At 34.4% G+C, this 15,207-nt stretch overlaps 1 protein-coding gene and 1 long non-coding RNA gene across 11 annotated transcripts; one reads left to right on the forward strand and one right to left on the reverse strand.

The window, feature by feature from the left end:
- Positions 1–1,512: 1,512 nt before the first annotated feature.
- LOC118039183 (uncharacterized) lies at positions 1,513–14,191 on the forward strand. 10 transcript variants are annotated; one of them, XR_012170872.1, is made up of 11 exons: positions 1,513–2,656; positions 4,185–4,374; positions 4,550–4,652; positions 5,559–5,632; positions 5,789–5,973; positions 6,087–7,800; positions 7,909–8,644; positions 8,759–8,903; positions 9,013–9,119; positions 10,950–11,082; positions 11,236–11,635. It is a non-coding gene; the product is annotated as an uncharacterized lncRNA (long non-coding RNA). The 10 variants fall into 10 exon arrangements; XR_012170863.1 differs by lacking the exon at positions 4,185–4,374 and adding an exon at positions 13,807–14,191 and having other exon boundaries at positions 1,514–2,656; positions 11,236–11,353; XR_012170864.1 differs by lacking the exon at positions 4,185–4,374 and adding an exon at positions 13,815–14,191 and having other exon boundaries at positions 1,514–2,656; positions 11,236–11,353.
- LOC118039311 (expansin-like B1) lies at positions 9,439–11,362 on the reverse strand. The gene is made up of 5 exons (XM_035046004.2): positions 11,161–11,362; positions 10,953–11,059; positions 10,610–10,791; positions 10,138–10,270; positions 9,439–9,819 (listed from the first exon to the last, which is right to left on the reverse strand). Exons 1-5 carry the CDS (start codon positions 11,360–11,362, stop codon positions 9,616–9,618), a joined length of 828 nt encoding a protein of 275 aa, XP_034901895.1. The 3' UTR covers positions 9,439–9,615.
- Positions 14,192–15,207: the final 1,016 nt, after the last annotated feature.

The following is a 15,207-nucleotide window of genomic DNA, read 5'->3' on the forward strand; positions in this document are numbered from 1 at the left end:
GTGACGCCTCCATCGGAATTCTCTGGTTGTTGCAAATACTCCTCCTTCACCGGTTAGATTTCCCTCTCTCTTCAATTCTATTTATTATATGCGTTTGAATTGCTTATCCTTAATTTTATGATTATCTGTTTTAAGATAGAAAAATCAGTTTATATTTCGCTTTTTTCTTCTCTAGTCGATAACTATTTACATATCTGCGCTTGGTAGGAAGATGTTGGAATGTGGTTCCTTAAAATTTTTTAAAAAAAATTGTTAATTTTTTTTATATTTTCATATTATTTTAATTTATTAATATTAAAAATAATTTTTAAAAAAATAATTTTTTTTATTTTAATACATTTCTAAATAAAAAGTACTTTAAACTGTTACCACTATCACAATTTCAAATACTCTTTAATAGTGTGTTTCTTCCGTGTTTAGAAAATATTTTTATTTTTTTATTAATTTTAAATATTTTAATATATTATTGTGAAAAATAAATTTTAAAAAATAAAAAATATTATTTTTATATATTTATAAATAAAAAATATTTTATCAAATATTACCATAATTTCAAATCGCTAATACAAGTCATTTAAAGAACATTTGAAAAAAATATGAAAGAATCAATATAGAAAAAGAGAAGAGAAATAAGAAGAGAAAGCTGAACCGGATGGCCTTGACATTTTAGTTGTGAACAGTGACGGAGCTAGAGTTTCTTAGACGAGCAGATGAATTATTAACAAATATTATGTTAAGTTAATACGTGTTAGAAATCAATTCAAAACATATATAATAATTCATATAAAGTAAAATTAATTTTAAAATATTTTAAAATAAAAAAACTTACATTATAATTATTCTTTTTAAATTTTCATATTTTGAAACCGCTTAATAACACTTACATATCTATATGAATATAATAAATATGTTGATTAAATTATACTTAATTATTTCTAGACATTTAATTGAGGAATAATGTCTAGTGTTTGTGTAATAAGAATAATACTTGAAAAACATGTTTTTTTTATTTTATATTTTACTTACAAACAATTCATGTGAAAATATTAAATTTTAATAAATTACTCTACCAATACAAGAAATGTCAATAATAGTGGTTTTGCATGATATTAATTTATTTTCTTATAATAAAAAAATAAATATTTAATTGATTAAATTAACAGATTTAAATATTTATTTTGAACATATTCATATCAAAATCTTTAAATGAATGATCATAAATTTTAATATTTTTAATAACTAACTATAAAAAAATAAAATTAAAATTAGATAATAAAACAAATAAAAAAAATGATAGAAATTTACCTAAAGTATAAAACAAAAAATAAGAAAGTTAATTACTTAACTGTATTTTAAGGAAAATTTGTATACTGGAGAAAGCCAAAGAACAAGCTGGATATATAAAAAAATTTGTATAATTAAGGTAAGATAAAAAAAGGAAAGGAAATGAGCTCCAATAACAACTTTTCAATATCAACCATTCACTACATTATTATATTAATATTTTAATATAAAAAGTATTAATAAAATAAATAAAGGGGCAATTGCCCCGTTTTGTACCATGTGGCTCCGCCATTGGTTGTGGATGAAGATCCTGTTTGGAAAAAACCAGTAAAGCTTGAAGAAGAGGAAGAACATGATTCAGCTGGAAAAAAATAAAAAATATCAATACTATACTTTAGTGTATTTTGAGGATTTGGATCTTGCTTTGATAATGTGCTTGTGTGTTATTCTCGTGTGTTTCTAGATGAAGAGAAGCCTCAAGTTGTCGAAGAAGACAGAGAAGTTAAACGAACGAGGATACTGGAGCTAATTAGAGCTCAACGCGCTTACAATGCAATAGCAGAGGATGGAAATCGTCGGGTTACATTTTCTCCTAAACGTGCGATTTCTGCTGGTCCTTGCTCCAACATGTATCCTCCTCCTAAAAGGAAAGTTCAGATCGACATGCCTTCACCTGAGCATGAAGGGAATTCTTTGCAATATGGTGGAGATGATACAGATTTGTCACCTCCACGTCAACGGCAGAGACAGTACCATAGCCCATCTCCTGCACCTGATACAAATTTGAATTCAGATTTGTCACCACCTCATAAATGAAGGTATCGAAATGATACTCCATCTCCAGAACCGCCGATGAAGCCTTCAGGAGAAGTTAGTGATTTGTGATTTTAACGAAGGCAGCGAAGACTCCATCATTCTCCATCACCTGAACCTGATACGAAATCCAAACATTCCAGTGGTCTGCATCCTGATTTGTCACCACCTCGAAGACGTAGGGCTGATACTGAATCATCTTCTCCACTGCCTAAATTGAAGCCTTCGAGAGAAGATACTGATTTGTCTCCTCCAAGACAACAGAGGCGACGGCACCATTCTCCTTCACCGAAACCCGAGTCAGATCTTTCACCCCCAAGGAGAAGCAAGAAGGATGTCGAGGGATCAGGATCACCTGATAATTCCCAATCATCACGGTAGCGTTCAACTCAGAGTTGTAATTCACGTGCATCTATGGCTCAAGACATTTCTACACCTGGAAAAACTGGAAAGAATCATCTGGTTCAGCTTCTTCAAAGGAACAGCCAAAAACTGGTCTGATTACTGGTCGTGGTAAGCGGGAAGAAATTTTTAAAACTAAGATGGACGCATCATTGTTGTAAGTTCCTATGAGCGCCTAAAGTGCTTGATCTCTTTGCTCATTTCATGTGCTGAATTTGTCTTATTTCATGGTTAATTAAGTAGTTCTGTTCTTTCCATCTGCGCAATGTCTGTTCACATATTCATTTCAACTGTGAGTTCTTTTGAATGCAAACCTTCTATTAACCAGTATCAGCTCTCTGGCACACATTAACCATACGGATTTCTTACATGTGATTGTGAAAGCTGAAGCTGCTGTTTGTTTCATCATAAACTGAACTATGGGGTAAAGATGTTCTAAGATGGGAAAGAAGATTTTCTGTGTGTTTCTAGGATGTGGACTTAGTGTTGTAGGAATTTCTTAAATCATGCATAGGTGGATGGTTGTGGTAGTTGGTTTTTTTTACTCCAAAATGTGTTAAAATACTCCTCCATTTCCAATTGTTTGGTGTAAAACCAATTAAGTCTCTATATTTTACACTCTCCGAAAATAAGTGAAAACGCTTTTGTTGAAATTGGGTTTAACCTCATTCGATGGTGAAACAATAGACCCTTTTTTTCGTGTTTGTGACGTTGAAAATATTAGGAAGGGCCTTGTGGTCTAAATTACTAGAGGGGACTGCCATGGATCATGGTGAGAATAATTGGAACACCAGTTGTAGATTTATCAGTAACATTTGCTGAGGGTTCAACATGTCTGCCAAACTTGGGGTTCATCAAGCCTGTGAGTTTTTGCAATAGGGTTGTATTTGTATTTAAGTGACCTTGTGATATGAGTAATATTTCCAGCATTCAGCTTGCAAATACATTGAAGCAGGAAAAAATTACCACTAATGGCCGGAAAATGCTTCTTTGTCTTGGAAAAAGGAATGGTACCTTTTCTCTTATAATTCTTGCTCCTTTTACCATTAAATTGTATAAATTTCTTATTACAATTTTGGCTTCCATTTATTGATGCTTAATTTAAACTAGAACTTTTTGGTGGCCCTTGATGAATATCATGGAGTAGGGCAGTGGCATTCTATACTGATTTAATATAGCTAATGCACAATCTGACAGCAATGTGGAGAAGTGAACAAGCTGGTGTTTGCTTATGTTTTGGTTTCATGAAACCCGTCCTATTTGAGAGTGTAACCAATGATACTTTGAACATGCTTTTAACCATGTTTTACTAATCAATACAGCAGAAGAGTGCATATCAAAGGATAATTACTTGAAATTGAAACAAAAAGTTGAAGAAAAACCCGGGGTACTATTTTAACTTGTATTTATGAACGCACATTCTTGAGTGGTCTTATATGTCATAATTTGATACTCTAGTTGTTTCTGTGGAAGTGGATTCACTGACTTAAATCTGACCGGTATTGTCTTGGAACTATATGATATTTTGGGAGCCTTGTTGATATTAGTTAAAGTTGTTTATATGTCTGGATGGATGTTTATTTCGCAAGGATTGGGGTTTTGCAGTTTGCACAGTTCTTTAATGGCTTTTTATCTCTCTCTGTGTGGGTGTTTGCATGCACATAGTTACCAGAAAAATTCAACAGGTGGTTCGCAGCATGGGTTTTGAAAACAGGGTACGCTTAGATGGTGGGCTTAGTTGGGAAGTTAATTTGGATCCTGGTACTGTTTGGAGTTTGGATGCCTATTTGGTTTGTTGAGGGAAATGATATTATGATGCCATAAACAAACCAAAGACATGTCCTTAGGGCACTAATATTATGAAGCCTCCAATAGGTTTGGAATTTTCTTCGATAAAGCATCATGCTGCAAAATGAGTGTTCCTTGTTTCCTGTAACTATTTTTGGACCATTCTGTATTTATTTTGTTCTTTTGGTGTTTTAGTTATCTTTTTATCCTTTTTTCATACATGAAGCATGAGTTTTACTTCTTTGCTGCATTGTTTAATCAGTAGAGTAAGTTGGAGTGGGGAAAGGGCTTGGCTCAAAAGCGGGAAGCTGAGCTAGGTTGGAGGAGTTAGACCTGGAGAAGGAAAAGTTATTTGCACGGACTAGGTAAGACTAAGTATACCGAACAATGCCTTGGTGCTAGTATTTGCTTTGAATGTGTCGTAATTTCATGTTTGTATCAGTCAACAGAAAAAAAAATTATGCTCACTATTTTACCAAATAAACCTCTGGAATCTCTCCTCTTCTCTCTTATTTTTTGTCATCTCTGTTTTGCTCGCTATTAATCGAATTTCTCACCATGTCACACTCTCCCATTTCCCTTACCAAAAGTCTATGTGATGATATTGCTTGTTGCAAACTAAAGTAGTCATTGATTAACTATTGGACACATCTGCAATTGTCATCATTGTTGTTGGTGGTGTTGATAGAATTTCAGCTTCCTGTAAAAAATACCATTTGGCTCAAAAAAAAAAGAAAAGAAAAAGAAAACCCTTCTAGTTGATTTGCTAAACCCATCATCCCGGCAACAAAGACTGGCACTGTGTGACGAGAAAACTAGAGGTAATTAAGAAGCTGAAAAGCTAGCCACTTTCAATATCCATTTTTTTCCAAATTTTCTTTGAAGGCTACCTGCTCAATCTGTTAAGAATTAGCAATGAACAATTTCTCGATGCAAAATAGGCAGTGTATTTGTTCTGAAACTGAAATCTTGGATTGAATGTTTTTTAACACTAGATTAGCGTGTTGGATGAATAAGATGCTTGATGAAACCTCCCTGATTGTTAATTTTATTTAATAGCATTGTGGACTGCTGTATCCTTCTTGTTTCTCTCATTAAAGGATCACATCATTTCCTTAAAGCTTTTCTTTTAACTTAATATTATTTTTCTTTTTATGAGGGAAAAATGTTGGGGTGTCTGTCAGAAACTTCTTTTAGATCCAAAGAAAGATGGGGAAAGAAATGAACCTTTGTGTGATATAGCAATTTGTTGATGCATGTTGTATTTGCAGGGATGATCTGGAGCTTAACAAAGGGCTAAAGAAAAGAGTACGATGAGATGATCCCATTATAACATTTGGTCAAGGTGATTAGCTGACTGATTAAAATTTGGCTTAGATTTTGCATGGTTTGGTACCTAGTTTTTTCCGTTTTTGAAAATTCAAATGATTTTCTGTTTGACTTTGATTCTTAAATATTGAGTCTTGATACGTTGTAGTCGGATATTCTTGACATGATGCAGAAAAAGTGCTCCGAACCTGTTCTTGCAGACCTAGTGGATAGTGAGAAGATGACGGAATCAAGATTTATAATTCCCCAGGACATACCAAGTCCCAACTAGATAAAACGAGGATTTGATGCTGCACCAAATCGATCAATATGGTATAAAACCAGGAAGACTTTGGGATGGGGTTGATCGAAGTAACGGTGAGTTCAAATTTGAATTAATTGCTCACTCTTGCACGGACTAACCCATATTTTGAATTAATTGATCGAAGAAATTGGATAAATATAATATTTGCAGTGTATTCGATTTTCAGCAAATGATGCAAGGAGAACTATCGTCGTTTTGCAGTATCAATGTGGAGATTCATATTTGTTGGGAAAACTAGGAACAAATAACCGGACACCAATCTAGCCGGATCAATTCACAAGTTCCAATTCCTTTCCCTCTTTGTGCAATCAAAATTAGGATCAAACAATCACACAAATCAATACAAATATTTTTACGTGGAAAACCCGATGCGGAAAAAACCATAGGACCGTAGTCCACCTAAAAACTTCCATTATCAACAAATAATGGGTTCACAATTATTCTTCCTCAGATTCAACTAAGGGCTACAACATATATATCATCAAGAACAACCTATTCTTGGATTACAATAAGATTAAAGAGAGAAATGTTTGAGAAAAACTCACAATACTGACAGCGCCAATCAAAATGACCATCTTCCATACCATCAATCTTCGATCCACCATTCAGAATGAAGAGTAATGTGTCTAGAAGTTGCTGTCAAAATCTCAGCCCGATCCAACGGTGAACGAGCTGGAAATCAAAGAAAGAAGACAAACTGCTCTGCTGCCTCGTCTTTTTTCTTTTTCACGTTTTTCTCCTCTGTTTTTGCTCTCTTTCAATTCTATTCTACTCGCTCTGCCTTCTACAGTGGTAGACCATATATTAATTCAAAGAGGCAGCCAACTGCCTTTTACTAATTAATGTGGTGGTCCCACCATCACATGGTGCGGAACCACACACAACAAATCTCCCCCTCATGCACCATGTGAGGAATTCGTCATACTAGCGATCAACATGTAAGGTTCAATTTAGAAGGTTCTACCAAGCTTGTTTCCCTTCTGCAAAACTCAAACTTCTCTCTAGGTAGAGGTTTGGTCATCATATCTGACACGTTGATCAACATGATGACCAAACCTCTACCTAGAGAGAAGTTTGAGTTTTGGAGAAGGGAAGTAGGCTTGGTAGAGCCTCCTAAATTGAAGCTTATATGTTGATCGCCAGTATGACGAATTCCTCACATGGTGCGTAAGGGGGAGATTTGTTGTGTGTGGTCCCGCACCATGTGATGGTGGGACCACCACATTAATTAGTAAGAGGCAATTGCCTCTTTGAATTAATATATGGTCTGCCACTGTAGAAGGCATAGAGAGTAAAATATAATTGAAAGAGAGGAAAAACGTGAGAAAGAAAGAAGAAGAGGCAGTAGAGTAGTTTGTCTTTTTTCTTTGATTTCCAGCTCGTTCACTGTTGGATCGGGCTGAGATTTTGACAATAGCTTTTAGACACATTACTTTTCATTCTGAACGGTTGGATTGAAGATTGGTGGTGTGGAAGTTGGTTGTTTTGATATAAAACAGGGTTGTCAGTGTTGTGAGCTTTTCTCAAACATTTCTCTCTTTAATCTTATTGTATTCCAAGAATAGGTTGTTCTTGATTATATATGTTGTAGCTCTTGGATGAATCTAAGGAAGAACAATTGTAAACCCATTATTTGTTGATAGTGGAAGTTTTTAGGTGGATTACGGTCCCGTGGTTTTTCCCGCATCGGTTTTTCCACATAAAAATCTTGGTGTTGATTTGTGTGATTGTTGCATTATATTTGTTGATTGTCTGATCCTGATTTTGATTGCACAAAGAGTGAAAAGAATTAGAACTTGTGAATTGATTTGGCTAGATTGGTGTCCGGTTATTTGTTCCTAGTTTTCCCAACAATATTCTCTCATATGAAGAGCTTGGGGGTACTTTCTATCTTTGTCCACACTAGAAAAACTAAAGCATGTTTGACTAGTAAAAAGTGCAACAGCTTTAGTTCAAGGTGGTCATGAACTGAGTTCTTGTTGAATCAGGTCCTGAGACCTCAAGCATTGCCCAGAGATCAGTGATCAATTGTGGCTTATCCTTGCGATCTCTAATATGCCATCAAGGAAAACTTTTTTTGGCAAATGCGGTTGCACTATTTCTAGGGAAAGGCACGGAGTTTTGTCACCGTATTTGGAGTTTACAGAGTAAATTTTAGGTTGATTGAAGCTGCTTGTTTCTAGTTGCCTCTTCTTTGTTGTTTTTGATGCATTTCCAATCAAAAAATACTTTGAAAAATAACTGCCACTATAATACCAAACCCTACCTAAATAGGGTCATCTAAACAGTGGAAAGAGAACAAGAAACAGTAGATTTGGTGAAAGTACATGCAAAAACTCATGTTTGGTGTTATTTATTTCCCTTGGGAAAGCTTATTTATGAAGATTAAGACCAGCCCGCGCTACTGGAATTGCTACCTTTTGATTGTAAATTTGGCAAATCACCAATGGCATGGTCCTCAAGGAGGTTAATATTTTAGGTTTTCCAATGTATTATTCATCCACTCATGAAGATGAGATGTGTAATTACCATGGCATGCTCCTGTCAGTTCATGTAAGGAAACTGGAAAAAAAGGGCTATTTTTACCTTTTCAAACTTGAAGCAGAAACATTATGGAACACAAAAGCTCCTGCAAAACCAGCAATAGATTGAGCTACTCAAGCAAATCTTAATTCCTTTCTGCAAGAACAATGTAATATTAGTGATAGCAATGGAGGCTGTAAGGTAGTTCACTTCTCTCACTAACAGAATCTCCAGTTTGAAATTTTGTTTGTTTTGAACTCAACTGAACAGATGTTTGGTTTTAGATAAGCTGAACTTAATCACTCTTGCTAACAGATAGAGATGGGTTGCTTGAGAGTAATCTCTCCACTTAAAAGGTTATCCCTCTTGCAAATTTCTAGATTTCGGAGCTTTCTGAAGGTGGTGTATTTACAGGATTTTAAGTGCATGCTACATAACTTTGAATCTTCAAGTAAAAGAGGTATTGTGAAAGGAAAACCATGATTCTTTTATTATTTATCTGTAACTTTGTTTTTATCCCACAACCAAATTGAGGTCTCCAATACTAACATGACATCTTGTCCTTGTAGCAAGGATTCCGGTCTGATTGCATCTTCTGAGAATTTTAGTCAAAGATGCTGCTTGATGCTGTTAATCTCTGATCATGGAAGGATGATGAGTCAATTAGCACAATCAGGTTAGGTTGCTGACATCAACTGATTTTCTCTTTATATTTTACACAGTACCTACAGAGTAATTGTTAGATGGAACAAGGAAGTGTTGGACTTCACTTTTGTAAATGTCTTGAGGAATTTTTCCCCTCTTGCACCCTTCTATTTCCAACGGTGATCAATGGTGTAGAAGTTGGAAATCTTATTCGCCAGTATCTCTGCTATGCGCCAAAGTATATTGATTTGTAAGCATCTAAAGGGATAAGTGGAGTCTTTTCCTTTATTTAAACTAAATTTGTGATGTTGACTAGTAGCAGACGTTGTGGCTAAAGATAAGGAGGAGAGTAAAGAAAAAAAATTCAAATTTTATTAGTATACCTGGAAATTTTATAGTCAACATTAAACTTTCATGAATTTCTCTTATTAGACCCTATACCCGTGTACAAAGGGAAAAAGATAAAATTATAAATAAAATGAAGAGCTAGGGGCTTATTTGGATAAATTTATCTGCTTCCCCTGATTTTATGAGTTCACTTGTACTCCTGTATCATATGTTTGCCCAGCTTTCCAATCATTAGGTATGTCGTTGACTGGAACTACCCATGTCTCATCTCCACCCTCTTCACTGAATAACATTCTAAGTGACAATGGTCCATTGGGGGGTGAAGTAGTTGTCCATACAGCTCCATAGCTTCTGTCCAAGACCTTGCATGCAAAATTTTGTGTCTGCGCATAAAACTTTTGTTAGTAACAGTTTCACCGACTCAAATAACATGTAAAAACTGGACGATTTAATTTTGCTTGCTTTTATACAATGAGCTAGAGACTAGTTGCTGCTCTTACTATCTTTACTTTCAATTTCTTCTACCTGTGTTATATCAGCTAATATCCCCTTTGCCGTCATATTTTACTATTTAAAATTGCCTTTTAATATCATCGGTGACACATAGTTTTCTTGAAGCTGAATACAAAATCAAGTGATTGGATAGTAAATTATTTCGAAGATTAAAAGGTGCATTTAATATTACATACAGTGCATATTACCTCACACAGGTGAACAGCAGTGATATCCCTCCTTCCTTGTTGATACCAAACGACAAAACCCATGTACGAAGGGTGGTCGCTGCTCTCATCAATTTTGATGGTTATGTTTTTGTTTGGATAGTTGCATGAAACACTACATGGAGAAAGAGTTGAATTAGTCCACATCACATGACAAACCTTCATGAAATACAGAGCAGAAGTTTTCATTAGGAAAACGATGGAATAGCCAGCTATGGGAGCCTTTTTTTGTAATAACGATGCTTAATAACCCTACTATTTTAAGACTTCATCTTTGGGGAGATTATTTGAAGTGTTGGCCGTGCTGATGGTTAAAACCAATACACTTCCATTTCCTCACCCTATTAAAAGCGTAGTCTTTGACTCTTTGATTGAGTCATAAGTTTCTTTTACCTGTCTCTTGTGAATCAAAAAATAAGAGGTCTTCTGCATAAAGTCATCATACACATCTTACCGTTTATATTCAACATCAACTACTCCAAGGGCCATTAAAGATGCAGCCGCATCTGTTGTTTGAGCCATCCGACCAAAGGCTCTTCTACTGAGAATGAAGTCAGTGTTATGACTTGATCCATGGTCGGTTACAACAATGGTGACTCCTTTGTCAGTGCAATAGTGACTGTCGGTGCACCTTACCTGGTTCAGTAAATCATTATGGTGAGTATTTCGACATATAAAGAGAACCAATATCAGAATCAGGCTATGTAATGCTATAGCAGAAAAAATAATAATGTTGGTATGCAATTATTTTTGTTAATATTTTGCTTACAAGTGATTATGATGCTTTTAATTAGTACCTGATAGCAAGCACCACAGCCGACACCATCACGGTAGAGGTCAGATACAGCTGATACATCCCCGCCGTTCAGGGTCGCACCGAAGGAACCATATCCACATCTGCCTGCTGCAAATCATAAAAAGAGACTGGTAAGAATGCATGCTCAATTGGTAGTAAGTGCACGGTTAATCTAATTGTTTTTAAATATTTGATTAGATGTCTCTTACTGTCTGTTCCATTTTCATAAGAATTTGGATAGTAAGCTGCCCTAGAATGAATGAAACAGTCGCTACATGTTGCAGCCTCTGCTAGAGTCTGCATAAAAAGCAAAGTTCCTGAAAGGAACAAAAGGAATTGCAGAGTAGGAACCATCATCAGCATAAAAAGAACAAAGACAAGAAAAGCAAAGGAGATGAGAGGGTAATGCATGAAATGAACAAAGTTTGTGGTATTTATAGCGAAACAAGCCGCCCATATTCTTTAGTTTGGTAGGCATTGCCAAGTTTGACATTGAGATAAAACAATATTTTCATTGAGTGGAGTTTCTGGTTGTTTCCGAGCACAGTTATGCATTTCGAGCCTTGACTTTATAGAAGCTAAAATAATTTTTTTTTATTAGACTTATATTTTATTTATTTTACATACAAAAATTCATCCATGTAATTTTAACTAAACACCCAATTTCTCAAATCAATTTTTTTTTTGAAATCACAACCATAAAAACTATTATAATTTCACACACTTAGCAAGTAGTTGTTTTAGTAAAATATAAAAAACTGCAATCTCTCCCTTTAAACTTTATAGCGCCTTTCCTTTTTTTTGTTTGTTGAAGTCTTTGGTTTAGCAAAAAGTCATTATTTAATCTGCATTCTAGTGTGAAATGTTCTATTTAATTTGCCAAATTCAAGAGTTCTCTAGCCAGCATTTCTAATCACGTTTTATTCTGCTTCCACTTGTGTGATTGGAAACGAGGTTGAGCCATGTTTTGCTAAAATTTGAATAATTTTTTGTTTTAAATTATTTTTTTAAATATTTTTGGATGTTTTGTACGTTAAAAATAAATTTTAAAAAATAAAAAAACTATATATTATTTTATATATTTTTAAATAAAAAATATTTTTTTTTATTTTGTACTGTTTTCCATTAAAAGCATGTTATAGATGTGCATTAGTGGAAACATATGTTAGCAGATTCACACGGTCCAGCTGCGGGACCATGATGGCTGCTTGGAGAGGGAGTTTGGATGTAACTAGGATTGGATACTTTAAACAATGTGACTGGAGAAATTTGTAAATGGAGGTCAGTTGGGTGCTTTTCCACCAAAGTGCCCATGGATTAGGCATCTATTAATTTTCTCACTAGTTATTATCACTCTGGCTTTGATTTTTTTTTTTTATAACCCGGGATGTTCGGGACAGCTTGTGCGCACCACAATTAATCTCCGGGCTTACTGAACATCCTGCAAGCCCAGTGAGCATGTAATGCACCGCGGGGGTGATAGACGTACACAAGTGGGGCTTGAACCCTGATGTGGAGGAAGGAAACAAGTTCCTTTAACCACTAGGCTATAACCCCATGTTTCCCTGGCTTTGATTTATATGGGTAGGAAGGTGTACACGAAACACACATTTATCTTTAAAGAGATGTCGAGGAGTGTAACAATAATTGTTTTTTAAATGTATTTCTATCTAGAAATATATTAAAATAATATTTTTTTTATTTTTAAAAAATTATTTTTGATATAAATATATTAAATTTTTTTTTAAAAAAATAAAAAATTAAAATTAAATTTTAATAAATTAAATTTTAAATTTTAAATTTTCATGAAATATAAAGTCATGATGTTGCTCAACTGAAAAGTGTGCATTGGATTTTGAGTAAATAACAGATTCTTCTGAAAACATTGAACTTGCTTGTATCATAAGATGTGAATGGAGACCACTGAGATGACTGGCATGTTATGTTATGTTACAAAAGTCACAATTTCAAGCATTCCAAAGAATTTTGATATTACATCACATTACATTAGAATTCCTCAGTAAGCACTCTGCATTTCAACCATAATCCACAGTAGTTTATTTTGTCCTCCAGTTTTCTATATTTTGGTCCTTTATTTATTTATTTTTTAATTGCAAAACTGAAGTTGAAATTACTATAGACCTTCTTATTAAACGATGTGGATTATAACAGTAATCTACAATAGTTTCTATTTTTTTTTTGTCGTTTGGTTTTTTATGTATTGTTCTTATATTTTTTTTGTAATTTCGCTTTCTAGCATTGCAATTCAGTGGGTATAGGCTTTGCAGGTTGTTTTGTCTGTATATGGATAGGGATTTTGAGGTGTTGAGGATATATTTTAATGATGCATTCATCAGGCGTGATTTTATAAAATAAAATTTTATTTTATTAGTTTATAACAATTAAATTTTTTAGGATCGAATTTGAGATATTGACAAATAGTGAATCCTTTTAATTTTATACCTTTAGGGGCTAAGTTGCATAGACATTGAAATATTTTTGTCGTTTTTTAATTTTTTGTGTCTAGTTTTTTTTTTAATTTGGTCCTCCCAAGTTTTTTTTTTTTTTCTTGAAATTCATTCTGGCTATTCTAATTTTCAGAGTTGCCCCCTCATTATATTGTCATTTTAAATTCGATACTTATTCTTTGAATCATTATATTTGTGTTCTTGGTTATTCTTTGAATCATTATATTTTTGTTCTTGTCATCACCTTTTTCATTCATTTTGTTTGGCATTTTTATATTTATTCAGGTTTTCATGATAACTCTTTTTTTTTTTTTTCTCTCTCTTTTTCCATTTTGTCATGTTGAGTCCATTTACTATCGTTGCCTGTTCTAACTATTTGTGTTTCAGGAGCGCAGGAATTTAGCCAAGCTGGCTGGACATTACTTGGCAGGCTAGAGAATGCCGACGCCGGAGACCACATCAGCCATGACATGGGAAGCACTAGTTTCAGCAAGCCGTCGTAAAATATCTGTGCAGTGCGCGTGAACCTTTCACGTAGCAACTAGAAAGATAGTGTTTGATGACGGCCCCTGATATTTTACACGAGAATTAATTACAGGCCCTGTATCACATGACTCGAACGAGTTATGACGTGCTGCTTAGATCAGATGCCACCATGAAACCTTGTTCAAGCTCTCAAAAGTTTCTCATTGTTACCACTACCAAACTTGTTTATTCGATCTTTAACCCACACTATCCTCAAGGAATATATGATTGTAGCATGTTTCGGAGCTACTGCCGTCCTCTTTCCCTCTCTGTTCTCTCGCCCATGGCCTCCTTCATTTTCCTTTAAGAGGTTAGAAATTAAGGGAAGACTTCATCCTCGAGAATCCAGACAGGTTTGCTATGGCCTCTACTTCACGTAAAAGCTCAACGTGCTCTGTTTGTCTGGCTGTTTGATTGTGTTTCTAAAATGTTTTTGAAAAAATTTGAATTTTTTTTAATTTTTTTTTTAATTTTAAATTAATATGTTTTTAGTGTTTTCAAATTATTTTGATATGCTAATATCAAAAATAATTTTTAAAAAATAAAAAAATATTATTGACATGTGTTTTAACACAAAAAATTATTTGAAAAGCAACTTATAATCATACTATCGTTTTAAACAATCTCTTATCAAAAAAAACCAGTAAAATCGAGTTGACTTTCAAAAAAAAAAAAAAACATTTTTAATATGTATTTTAACATGAAAAATTATTTAAAAAGTAATCATAACAACACTACTAAACGAGCTATAGTCGGCTCACTGCAGTGCAAGGAGGTAATTTGAACTGTGTGAAATGGCAAGACAAGCACTGGATTAATGGAGCCCAAATATCAGAATCTAGTAAAACTTTGGTATTGCCAAACCGTCGTGCAAAACCTTCACAGTGATGCCTGTGTCACATGAGTCGAACCATATCTAGCCCATATAATGTCATTTGATATGATCAGTTTGACCTTATGGGTGCTGGTTCATGAACCATATCTAGCCCATATAATGTCATTTGATATGATCAGTTTGACCTTATGTGTGCTGGTTCATGAACCATATCTAACCCCGGAAAAAGATTTCAGGAAATAACCAATTATTTGGTTTCTTTACTTTGAACCACCTCGCCACTGCTGGCTCGTGTAAAGCAGAGACCCCAGAGTAGCAAAGAAGTAATCAACTTCTCATCAACTTTCCGGAACCTGTGGCTTCCCAGAAGTAGACTGCCACTAAGGGCACTTATTTGTGCCTAGAGATTGGATTACGTGTCTCTAAAA

Source organism: Populus alba, chromosome 1 (genome assembly GCF_005239225.2).
Source record: "Populus alba chromosome 1, ASM523922v2, whole genome shotgun sequence".
NCBI lineage: Eukaryota > Viridiplantae > Streptophyta > Magnoliopsida > Malpighiales > Salicaceae > Populus > Populus alba.